This window comes from Eschscholzia californica, unplaced genomic scaffold (genome assembly GCF_041429995.1).
Source record: "Eschscholzia californica isolate CP2 unplaced genomic scaffold, dmEscCali1.0.p SCAF_6, whole genome shotgun sequence".
NCBI classification, from domain to species: Eukaryota; Viridiplantae; Streptophyta; class Magnoliopsida; order Ranunculales; family Papaveraceae; genus Eschscholzia; species Eschscholzia californica.
The window spans coordinates 27,197,535-27,211,177 of NW_028238483.1; the positions used below are offsets into that span (position 1 = coordinate 27,197,535).

Here is a 13,643-nt window from a genome sequence, read left to right on the forward strand (position 1 = left end):
AAAATAAAATAATATCTAAACTAAAAACACTTACTAAAAATAGTAAAAAACTACTAAGAATCTATTTTGAGGATTTAAACCATGGAATTTGACCCTCAAAGTGGGCCGGTTGTGGCGAAGCTACACCGAAAAGGTTATTTCACACCATCACTCAAAATTTCGTGCAATTCCGACACCAAAAGTTTCGGTTTTATCTGTCACCTTTATACTTGGCCGCATCAATTTATTTCATGTATTTTCCAACCAATTCTTCTGCATCACTAATCAAATTTGTGATTCAGTTGAAATTTGAGGAATTGACAAGTTACTTTGGTTAGATTGCTGTAATTTAAGAAGATTTAGTAAACAAAAAGACTTACTAAAATAAACATTTTAGAAGAGGATGATCAATTAAATGCCTGACTAATCAAATATGTGATTTAGTTGAAATTGGACAAGTTAGTAATTTGGTTAGATAGTTGTAATTTAAAAAAAACTTATTAAACAAAATGACTTATCAAAATAAACATTTTAGAAGACGATGATCAATTAAATTCTTGTCTAAACAAAATTGTGATTTTGTTAAAATTTGAGAGATGGAAAAGTTAGTTTGGTTAGATTGCCGTAATCTATGAAGACTTATTAAACAAAAGTACTTATCAAAATAAACATTTTAGAAGACGAAGAGAAATTAAATGTTTGACTAATCAGATTTGTGATTTATTTGAAATTCGAGGAATGCACAAGTTAGTTTGGTTAGATTGATGTAATTTAAGAAGACTTGTTAAACAAAAGGATTATAAAAAAACATTTTAGAAGACGAAGATCAATTAAACACTTAACTAACCAAATTTGTGATTTCGTTGAAATTTGAGGGATGGACAAAGTCTTTTTTTGGAACCATAAATGGACAAGTTAGCTTGGTTAGATTGTTGTAATTTAGTTTGTGGTTATCTTCTTCAACCATTAGTAATCTAGAATTTGTCCAAATCTTAAGGAGTAAGAGATTTATATTTCTTTGTTTCTTTGTTCAGTTTATCTACCATAGTTTTGGTGAAGGGTTTTTCTCGAAGAGTGTTTCTACACATCTTGAAGAATTAGTTAATCTTCTATTTATTTAGGGAAGAATTGTTATCCAAGAGTGTTTTTACACATATTGAACAATGGTTTATCCACCATAGGTTTGGTGAAGAATTGTGTAACCCATTATTAACATTATAGTGGAAGATTTCTGGACTAGGTCCCGTGATTTTTTTTGCCTTCTATCTTGGAGGGTTTTTTTGCCACGTTAAATAATCTTGGTGTCTCTACTTTTACTTTCGCATCGTTTATCTTCATATTCCTAAACAAGTCAATTAGGTTACTTTCCTAACAAGGACTTATAAAGAACATTTAGAAGACGAAGATCAATTAAATACTTGACTAACATAATTTGTGATTTCGTTGAAATTTGAGGGATGGACAAAGTTTTTTTTGTTTGGAATCATAAATGGACTAGTTAGTTTGGTTAGATTGTTGTAATTTAAGAAGACTTGAATAAAAGAACTTGTAAAAAAACATTTTAGAAGACGAAATACTTGACTAATTAAATTTGTGATTTCCCTGATATTTGAGAAATAGATAAGTTTTTTTTTTTTGGAATCAGAGACGAACAAGTTAGTTTGGTTAGATTGTTGCAATTTTAGAAGACATTAAACAAAAGGACTTATACAAATAAACATTTTAGAAGACGAGTTAAATGCTTGACTAATCAAATTTGTAATAACAAATAAATATTGCCATGTTGTCCTAAGGCCAATTTAAATTTATGTGAGGGCGATTAGATATCCAATCTACTTAAATTGTCTTATTGGTATGGCCCAGTTATTGGATGAAATATGGCGCTGACCTTTACATGATTTTCCTATAACCTAATCGTGCCTTTCTTGAGGTAGTTTAGTTTTTAAATGGTCGGAGTCGGTATAGTATTCTTATTTCTCGCAAATTTTGAGTCTCTACTGCGAATCCTTTCATCTCCCTACATTATCCATACTTTGAAGCCCGAAGACGACATCAGACCCACATACTCACGTTGAGTACATCCTCTATAGATTCTTCTAACACGAGCCCTTAGCATCTCCAATGGGACACTCAATCTCTAACACTTGGAGTGCCACATAGATTTTTTGGAGTTTTTGATAAAAAATCATCTCCAATGGAACACTTTATTAGACACTCTAATATGAGGTGGACACATTTATTATAAAGTGTCTAGAGAGAGAAACTCTAAAATGAGAGTGTCTACTTGAGACTCTCTAAGTGTTACTTTTAAATTTCAACCAATAGAAAATCTTGCTTTTCAACTACTTTTTATCTATTGAATTGAAAAATGACATGTGTATTAAGTGTAGACACTTTAGAGATCTCCATTGGAGACCAACAAAAATTAGAGTGTCTCTATATTGACATTTAGGAAAGAGAATCTCTATTGGCCCTTGACAACTAGGACTTTTAGAGTGTTTGTTAGAGTGTCCCATTGGAGATGCTTTTAGATTAGATAAATTTCAGTGCCAACTCAGATACACCTATGGGCTATGGCCCACTTACCGTGTAATGACGATTAGTAGACTACAAAAATAGATTTATCTCGGACTTAATAACAATCAACCGTACATCATAATTGAGACTAAAAAGTGTGCAATTAGAGAGAAAAACAAAGTTGGTTCGAAAATAAAAACGTTTAATTTCATGTATAGATCAAAAGTACATTTTGACTTGTAGTCTCCCAGAAGTTCTATGTTTTTTATCCGTCAAATCTATCTCTTTAAACTTTAAATTTTGGATAGTTGAACAGTGAGACGAGTTTTTCCAATATCTTAACAAACATTAACGATGATCACATTAGAAATTTGAGACGAGTTTTTTCAATATCTTAACAAACATTAACGATGATCACATTAGAAATTTGTTCATTTTAGTAATTTTTTTAATTCTCGAATCAAATTCTTTTCACGTAATGACTTGTAAAACTAACATTTCTAGAGAAGGGGTTTTTTAGGAGAGAGAAAGAGTCGCGTGACGTCAGCAGGCGATCTCATCTTCGTCCTCCTTTCTCCCTGAACAAACCCTAAAACCTATCCATTTTAGTTGCAAAAGTGAAGCTAAGACATCAAAAGCGTACATGCAACCACATAAAACACATACCAACCACCCACAATCATTATACCTAGATTGAATCTAACCCAAGAACCAATCCCCAACATTTACTCAGTCATTAATCCACATAGAAGTCGAAAACAGGGAAGGAAGAAGAGGAAGCGTTTTTAGAGAATATCAAACTACAACTTCCGAGAGGAAGTGAGCTTAACGAGGCAACTACCAACAAGTAAGTTCCCTTACCTTCTCTCTAGCTTTTAATTAGTTGTGTATTAGTGCACGATTTACATGTGTAACAAATAAATTAGTCTTAGACTAGGCTGTTCATTACCTGATGCGAGCATGCGCCGGTTCTTCGTGTTTCTCCCCCCTTGGTGGTTGGTGATTGGGCTCCTCCTCTGATTTGTTACAAGTGGTAGAAATTTGGTGTCGATTTGATTATTCCCCAGGAATTTTAGTCCTCTTCTTCTCCGGTTCGAGGCTGACATCACTCCTCTATCTACGCATGCAATGATGATGTGTCAAATCTTTTTCAAATCTCATAAGTTCAAGTATCTCGTCTCTATATCTACCCTTAATACCTTTTATCAGAAGAATCCTTACTCTCTCTCACTCCTTCTCTTCCCCCTGTTCATGTCGACTCCCTCACTTGACCAAAGTATCAACAATCTTGCTAATCAAATGGCCATCGAGATGAACATTACTGAATACGGTAACCTAACAATAACTTAGCCTAAGCCTTCAGCTAGCAAAGAGCTTCAAGAGATTTCGGCTGGTTTCATAGCTAGGTTATGTTGTCCTCATGATTTTGGTATTGGATTTATTAGAAAGCATCTTTCAGCGCAATCTCAGTTGTTCAGAGATTGCGCCATAAACAAAGCAGATTCTGGTCCTAACCACTTTGTGATCAAACCTAGAAGCCAAATCGTTATGAACGAAATCAATCAAAGCAATCCTTGGATTATCAGAGGCTGGTTAGTGGTAATGCAAGAGGTCGATTTTCCTCTAGGAGAAGAGGTCCCTGAGCTCATGAGTGAGCCGATGTGGTGCAGTTTTACGGGTTTACCTTCAGCTATCCAGAATAGACAAGATTTAGACATCATTTTTTCTTGCATGGTGTACATAATGCAAGTTCAGTCGAAGAATTTTAGTATGGTTCCAAACACTTTGATTCGGATCCAATTCATGTACGATGTGTGTACTCCTTTGTTGGCCACCCTAAATTCCATTTTTACTGATGGGGGTAAACCTGTTAATTTCAGTTACTTGAGATTTCCAAAAGCTATATGTCACCTTTGTCGTATCATTGAACATCCTGTCACCCCATGCATCAAGCCAAACAGTAGACGCTCGGGTACCCCCATGGATACTAGCACTCCAGCACCAATTCATCCAAATGATTGGGCTAATCAAGTGGTTCAGGCTCCAGGCCACCAAAAAGGTACCTCTCAGGCAAGGAATATGCATAGACAGAAGGGTAAGAGAAAGGAGACAAAGTTACTGATGGAAGTCAAAGTAGAAGAAGGACTTGTAAAAAAAACATTTTAGAAGACGAAATACTTGACTAATCAAATTTGTGATTTCTCTGAAATTTGAGAAATTGACAAGTTTTTTTTTCTTGTTTGGAATCAGAGATGAACAAGTTAGTTTGGTTAGATTGTTGTAATTTAAGAGGACATTAAACAAAAGGACTTACATAAATAAACATTTTAGAAGACGAGGGTCAATTAAATGCTTGACTAATCAAATTTGTATAACAAATAAATATTGCCATGTTGTCCTAAGGCCAATTTAAATTTATGTGAGGGTGATTAGGATATCCAATCTACCTAAATTGTCTTATTGGATGATATATTGCTAACTTTTATCGTGCTTTTATGGGGTAATTTAGTTCTTAAATTGTCTGATTCGCTATATCTCTACATGAAATAAACTTATGTTAAGACACATAGTAATTTCTATGTTTTTATACGTAGCATAGTAAAGTTATTCAACTTCCGTATCAATAACAATGTTTCTTAAATTCAAATATAAAAAACTTAGGTCTAGTCAAGTGTTTTAAGGACAAGATATCAGTCCGGCCGCGGATAAACCTATGGGCCACTTACCATGTAGTAAGTAGTAACTATAATAGTATAATGTTACCCATGTTGAACCCTATATATACCTGTAGAACCTTTCAAGAAAGATACAACTAATTGAAATGGAGATGAATTTGGGAGAAAAACTGAGATCAAATTTACAACTGGACTCTGAAAGTAGAATTGAAGGAGGAGTAGAGAAATTCTTAATAGGTACACATTTTGTGTTAGTACATGGAGCCTGTCATGGAGGTTGGTGTTGGTTTAAGGTAGGAGCTATGTTACAGTCTGTAGGTCACAAAGTTACGGCTATAGATCTTGCTGCTTCTGGAATCGATCCAAGGGTGGTACACGATCTTCGATCAATTTTGGATTATTTTCAGCCATTAACAGATTTTATGGAGAATAAAATTCATGAGAAGGAGAAGGTGATACTTGTTGGACATGGTTTGGGGGGATTGGCTATATCAAAAGTCATGGAAAGCTACCCTGAGAAGATCTCTGTTGCTGTTTTTCTCTCTGCTTTGATGCCTGGTCCTACCAATGATAGCGTAACTGTCTCTACCGAGGTACATACCATATACATTTACCTCTCTTCTTTGACTCGCAATATATATATATATATATATATATATATATAAAAGATGCTACAATTACTTAGAAGATTACCTAGAGGATAACGTAATGACGTGGAATTCCCTGAATGACAAAGTTTTTTCAAATTTTGATTACAGTGGGGACTGCTTTTGTTCAAAATGAGGAAAATGTCATCCTCTAAGTAACTCTATCATTTTTCATATAATAATAGGCGTTGTAATAAAAAATAAATTGGAGTGAGTTCTTAGACTCCTCTTCAATTCTATTTATAATATCGAGGAGGTTACACAAAGTAGAAACGTATCAATGAGATACAGGTTAAAGGAAAATGTTAAAATTCACGATTATATAAATAATCGGAGATATGAACATGAAGTAAAAGACACGATAATTTAACGTGGTTCGGTCGAATACTCAAGACCTACATCCACGGAGAACAACTTCTTTATTAATAATTCACCACATACAATTGTATGTGGGTTTGATCGGTTACATTGGTCAGACATAACTCGATGAGTTTGAATCCTAGAACCCTCTCCTATTTATAGATGACTTAGGGTATAGGGTTTCCTAGTTTCTGATTACTAAACTAGGAAATAATACAAAATCTATCTAATATTACCATTAGATAGTTACAAGTGATATTCTGAATATATTATACTAATATTACATATCTTCACGTATCTTCAAATATATTCTGAATTCTTCTTGATCGTCGGATCTCGTCTTCTCGATCCGTCACGTACATACACGTGTTACACACGTATATTATTTCTGCAACTTATCTTGACCGCCGGATCTCCTATTTTCGATCCTCCTTATGTAACGTATCCTATTACCCCCCCCCCCCCCCCCCGCAAGTTGGAGCACGTAAATTTTGAAGTGTCCGACTTGGAGAGAGAAAAAGAAAATACTTCTTGTTTCGTCGTATTCGTCTTCTTGCAACTCTTGGATTGTGGATGCGTTGGAAGATGATTGAACGATGATTAAGTCACAACCAAAAGGTTGGTAGTTGCGATCAAAAAATTGAGTGAAAATCAATGACAACGAAACTACATGTATTTTTCTCATGTATGTAAAGTTGGTCATTGTATGAAGAAAATGTCAACAACTAAAAGGTTGTGATGATCAATATCTTGTCGTATAAAAACGTCAAGTATGAACTTTAGGAGTGACAACAAAATAATGTTGTTCTGTTTAAAATCGACAAGAAATCATTGTCGGAGTACCAAAAAAATATTGGATAAGGAACAACCAAAACGATGGTCGACATGAAATTCATTGCCAAAAAAGGTAAGGAAAAAATAGTGATATTCTATTTGTGAAAGAGATACTCTATTCGTTGAAGATATACTCTATTAGGTGAAAGGAATTTCCAAAAATTGAACTTGGAAATAAATAAAGATTATCATAGACAAAGTATGATATTGAAAATATTACGGGTGAATATGTGATTAAAAATCAAAATAGAAATATTCCATTTGTCGTAGAAAAAATCCAACATATATTGGTAAGAAAGAGAAGTCATCATAACGAATGTATGGTTCTGGAAATGTCACGGATGAATCCGGAAGAGAAATAGATGAAATTAATCTATTTAGTGTCACGTATCGAACTAGAAAAGGTGACAAAAGAATTGCGTCACAGATGGATGTAAGTGACAGTAGAAAATTGGGTCACAACTATGAATAGTTGGATATAAGTGACAGTAGGAAACTGTCGCAAAATTATTTTCTAACAGTGACACTGTGGCAAAAGATCGTCACATAAAGCTGTGTCAAAAAACTTAATATGTCACAAATATCAAATTTGGGGAATATAGGAACTTCTAAATTAGGGTTTACCCAAATTGAAAAATTTCTCAAAATTGGGTTTCCCAAATCAGAAAGTAATTGAAAATTAAACAACAGAGATCATCTGTGAAGTGTATGAGAGTCCAAATCGATGATTGGTATAATCAAACACGGTCAACTATCGCCTATGAGTAATAGAATTGTAGAGAGAGAAAGTAATCAGGGTGGTTCAAAACTTAGATAAAATTCAACCGATTCTTCACAAATTCATAGGTAAATCGATGATAGTTGATAGCGTGAGGTCCAAATCGATAGAAACGATCGATTGGTAAAGAAAAAACGCCGGAAATATCGCCGGCAAAGGAAGAACGAAGTCAGTTGGTGTGGACGTTCTGTGTAAACGTGAAGTCACCAATTGGGGTAGGTGTAGTTGCCGGTCAATAAATGTGGCGGCACAAAAGAAGTGGTTTCACAACAGGAAACCTAGGGTTTCATAGGATTAAGTGAAAAATTTCTCAATGGAGAAAAAAACTGCCTACAGGAACAGTAGGTCCTTTGGAAAGGGTGGGTTGCAATAGGGTACCAGGAATATTTTGGGTCAATTACTTTCTATAGCCACCATCTAAAGTTTAATAAGACGAAATTGAGAAAATGTAGAGAAGAAATAAAATTTATTGGAAAAGTTACCTCTGTTCTGTAGGGAATCATTGGTGATTAGGTGCTACCTTGATGAATTTAAATTAACTCCATCGAATGAAGTAAATAATATCGCTTTCCTGTTCTCGAACAAAAAAGTAAATAAATATTTCCTTCTTTCACCTTATTTTTCGGTTTGACAAGCAAACTTAATCACAAGAATAATCTTGGAAAGTCAACAGTTGGTAGCCCAAGTGGTTCCAAGGTGTTGACATAAACTCCAGAAAGCCCTGGAGGTCCCAGGTTCGAATCCCAGAGAAGGTGGAATCTTTGGTTATTTGAATTGGGATTATTAGGGTGTAAATAATGTTGTTGGCCTTTAGGGCATGTTCTGTTGTTCTCTGGTTATCAATCGAGAAGTCGATTTCTCTCTGTCTTGGCTTGATTTAGACAGAGTTTCCTTTCTCTAACTTATAGAGAGATAAACTAGTAAGGAATAATGATTTAATCAATATTCCTTCTTTCGGACTAACCGAGATAGGTGTTAATGTAGTCGAGGCAAGAATAAATTCTCTTTCCTTAAGACATTTTACACCCCCGTAACAGTACCAAACGTTAGGGTGAATGCCTTCGGGATACAACGACTAACCTTTCAGAATTTTAAGATGGTACTTCTATATTCTGAAAGCGGACGAACCTTTGTCAGTATTATGAGCTCTTGGACTAATGCGGATGATCTTCTAGATGCTTCGGAAATTCAAGTTTCACTCGAGACTTCTTTCTTCCTTTTCCAGATATTCTAGTCTAACCAGAACCTCTAGAAAATACTTCTTTAATTAGATATTCTAGGCTAACCAGAACCTCTAATTGTTAGAAGGGAAGAGAAGAAGAGAATGAATTGAATTGATATTCTAGACGACCTATGAAAAACTTCTTTCTTCCTTTTCTAGATATTCTAGTCTAACCAGAACTTCTAGAATTACTCCCTTAATTAGATATTCTAGGCAAACCAGAACTTCTAATTGTTAGGAGATAAGAGAAGAAGAGAAGATAATGAATTGATGAAAAATGAAGCGAGTTTGGTTGGTTTATATAGGAGTTGAATGGGTATATAGTGTCTGTTGGGTTAAAAGATGTATCCATTCGAAAGGAGGGACTAAACAGAAAGAATAACTGAATATTGGAGTCGGTTGGACCCTGGGACGTCGGATCTGGGTGAAAATCTCGGGTGGAACGCCCACCGTCAGATCAATACCGAAATGTGCCCACAGATTTGGATGCGCGTGGTATTCGCTCAAACGACCCCTGATCTAACTTGTCCCGTTTGACGTTTCAGACCCTGACTTAACCGTTTTTTCACCCAAACTTCAAACTCGAATTTCTCATTCATCTGGAATCGGATTCGAGTAATTCTTTGCTCTAAATTTAAGAGCTCGACGAGACGAACGCAATGGCGCGTTCGGTTTCTGAGTTTGACGAGTCGGGTCGAGCCAAAATTGGCTCCGATTCCAACAATCCCCCACATGAATGAAAATTCGAGGTTTACTATATACAAACATACTATACTGACATACTGACACTAAAAGAGCTCATATGCGGAACTTCGCTGCATCGGAAGAAGGTAGTCTTTCGACTTTGAACCTTTCCTAGTGAATAACTACAAGGTCTACAAGGACGGCAGTGAACTTATCGTCTTGAACTGAGTCCTGGAAATTGTAAACCTGAATAGCTATCACACAGCTAATCCCTTACCGACTTAGGTTCTCGGTTGTGTTCATTTCGGCCCTGAACAATCCCGAATTCATGTGTGCTTTAGAGAAGTCGGCCTAGACGACCTTCCCACGGAACCGGCATCAATTCACACACATATAGGTTATCCGTAATAAGGTATCCTGCTATACCTCACGTTAGAGTCAAGTTCTAAGTTTTCGGATTCATTAAAAGCTTAATGCTTAGCCTCTCAATGCAGGCAACACTGTTATCATCCTAGGAATGGGTAAGAGATAGAAATCTCTTACAGTGTTACTGTCGAGTCAGGATATAGCTTCAGTTGCCCTTTGAACCTAGATCGTGGGATCTCCAGTCATCTAGGTAGGGTTTCACCATGCCTTTACTCATTTACTTTAGGCGTTTTTGCCACATTCCCCTTGATGATGCAATTTCAACTCTCTTGTTCACCCTTGTTCTTTACGGATCCGCCAGGTAACTTAGGATTGAGCATAATTTTAATTTATGCATTCCTTGAGAGCAATTGCTTTACGGTGCTAGTCTATTTTATTTTGAATTCTCTAGACTTACCGTATTAGTGCCTACGCAACAACTACTCAGGTTTATTGCGTGCACTGGCTTCAATCACAAACAAATATCCTCCAGGAAGTTCACCTACTTCCTTTGCTTTCTCCAAAGCAATGTATCCATCAAGGCCTTTAGGATTACATTGTTGATCCAGCTATGCACGTCTGCCTCTGAGGATTTTGTGATATCGTAGCCCTTAGTGGTTTGTCATATCCACTGTTTTGTATCTGAGATTCGAGTGTTGTCCACATATCTTCATTTTCCTTTATGACATGTACAAACATTAATACGAGTCTGCTCAGATACCTAAGAACTATTTGTTACTCTGATAACTCTTTCTTGAATTTGTTCAAATTTAAGTATTTATGCTTATCGTGGTTTTTGAGTGGTTATTCTACCATTCTCTGTTTAACCATGCACTTTAGATTATCAATCATGAGTAACGATTCAATCTGGAAAAGCATCGAATCATATCTTCTAAAACACTTTCTTATTCCTAACTAGTATTGTCTGTTCTTTTGAATAGATGATTCACGGTTGAATCTCGTTACTTAGTTTAGGATTAGGAAGAGAAGTTCTTTCCATTTGTATTTTTTCCAGATTTGTTGAGTGAATTAGACATTCACGTCATCACTTATATTCACAAACTTGATTTCTCACTTTTGTCACAACTTAGTGAATATAACCGTAGTTCTTCGCTCAATGAAACCTTATTGACCAAACATTCTTATTGGTTAAATCTGGTTTCCGAGGTACTCCATAATTTCCCTCTTCTCACGTCATTATGACGTTATATCTTCAGGGGAGTTTGGAGTTCTATATGCCATTTTATTTCTTTATAATTGGCTTTTCGGTTCCTTCTCGGGTCCCCCCCCCCACATTTTAAGAGTATTTCCTCTTATTCGTCAATTTGGGTGGAATCTTATACTATATATAGGGTACCGTTCAGATATGTAATAACATCTGCCCCCACAGTTCTAGGGTAACCATTGGATTCTCCTCTTTGACAAAACTATTTTCGTACACAATTTCTTTAGTGTAGTGTGTTTAGTTTTGTTCTATAACATGATGATTTATGATCATTAGAACCTTGAGATATAGTACAAGGTGAGTTTCTATTTTAACTCTTTCTTAAGTTATATGTCGTAATCATATATACTCTCTTGATAGATTTAAACTGTCGTATGATCATCAAAGTCATCATTCCCTATTTTGTCCTTTATCGTCTCTAGATTTCGTTCATACTCTTGAATCGAAAATCTTACCAAGACCCTTGAATTTATTATTCGAGTCACGTCTAGACCGAATGATGTAATATTCAACTTTACGTCTTATCAACCTTAATTCTCTTGTCTATCCAAGAAGATTAGGTTGCCATGAGGATTTATAAGGACTATTCTGTAATGATACAGAACTAGGGACCTCCTTACAAAGACTTAAGGATTTATTTATAATAACTCCTGATTTCGAGATCTTTCAGCCAAGGTCCTTTTAACACATCTGAGGATTCCTTGTAATTCTTAGACAGGCCTAAGGACCTTCTAGAGAAGTATTTACCGCCTGAATATGTTATTCGAAATAACTTACTTTCTTGAATTTTGCATTCTTCGTCAACTTAGTATTCGAGAATGCTTCACGGAATTTTCATTATCTCAGACCGATGATTTCTTTGGGACAGTTCATCGTCTCGTAACTATTTGTATAACGAGAACATTCTGTCATCGACCTTGTCTAACCGTTTAGGTTTTGACATTTGTCTTGACACACTTCTTCGATTACTTATGTGGTTGTCTTCTTTGATTCGTCATCGAATTTAACCGTTAGGATCATGTATTCATTATTGATCGCTCTCTGTATTCTCGATAGACGGTTTCACACCCAGTATTTATGTCGATACTTGGTGGTCAAGGTGTCGTTAGTTTTTCGATGTCTCTGACAAGATATTCATGGTCACCATGGGTTGAACCTTATTTCTGTTCTTGGCTAGTAGTAGAGTTTTAGTGAAATACTTCACAAAATTCATCGAGATTAGATTGATCATCGATTTTTAATCTCCACTGATCGAGTTTTATCCCTTCTAATGTTCTGTGCTTTCATTATACCAAAAGAGTCGCCGTTTGATGAACTATGCCGTTCTTGGCGTATATCTCGGCGAAAGGAGATTCATAATCTCCATCTCAGTCGTTTCTCAAAGCCTCAATCTTTTTACAAAGTTGAGTTTCTACTTTGACTTTATAAAACTCGAACTTTTCGATTGCTTCATCCTTACACTTTAGTAAGTAATATAACAGAAACAAGTGGAGTCATTGATAAAGATAATGAATTACCTTTTTCTACCTTATGTTTGAACCGTTCTTAGGTTATAGGGTTCATTGTGAATTAAGTCTAAAGACTTTGAACAACGTTTTAGTCATTTTTGACTATACACATGTTTGACATGTACGTCTTGAGTAAGTTTCGAGTTTCGGAATTTAACTCCAAGCTCATTAATTTCTTTAATGACTTATTATTCACATGTCCTAATCTTTCGTGACAAACATTGGAGGACTCAACAATATACGCATAATTATTAATTTTATTAATAATAGGTGCCTTCGGCATTACATGGGTAACATTTAATTGAAATAACCCCCCACATAAGTGGCCCTTTCCAATATACATCATTTTCTTAAATATGATAACGATATCTGACAGAAAGATTAGTCTGAACTCGTTCTCACTTAAAAGGGAACCAGAAATCAAGTTCTTTTGATTGTCTGGAGCATGGAGTACATCGGTTAAAGTCACCTCTATTTCGGAAGTGAATTTTAACACGATCTTTCCCCTTCCTTTGACTTGGGTGATCGAGCCGTTTTCCTTGAATAAGGTTTCTCCTTCGGCTACCTCTGTATAGGAAGAGAATAGGCTTTTGTCACTACAAACGTGATGATTTGTCTTATAATCGACCCACCATCTCTGGTTGTTAACCAGGTTATCTTCATGTGCCTCTGCATAGAGGTTCATCTTATGAAGTATATCAAACGCCTTTTCGAATTCAGTAATCATTAGACGGTGATTCCGATTTTCGGTGTCTTTTGCTAATGAAGCTTTGTTATCGGCTTTTTCCCCTTGACTGTCATATGTGGAG

General features: G+C 35.6%; 1 protein-coding gene across 1 annotated transcript; it reads left to right on the forward strand.

Annotated features, from left to right (window-relative positions):
* Positions 1–5,317: 5,317 nt before the first annotated feature.
* On the forward strand, positions 5,318–5,977 carry LOC147533053 (putative inactive methylesterase 20). Its single transcript, XM_086650009.1, has 2 exons — positions 5,318–5,764; positions 5,930–5,977. Exons 1-2 carry the CDS (start codon positions 5,318–5,320, stop codon positions 5,975–5,977), a joined length of 495 nt encoding a protein of 164 aa, XP_086506135.1.
* Positions 5,978–13,643: the final 7,666 nt, after the last annotated feature.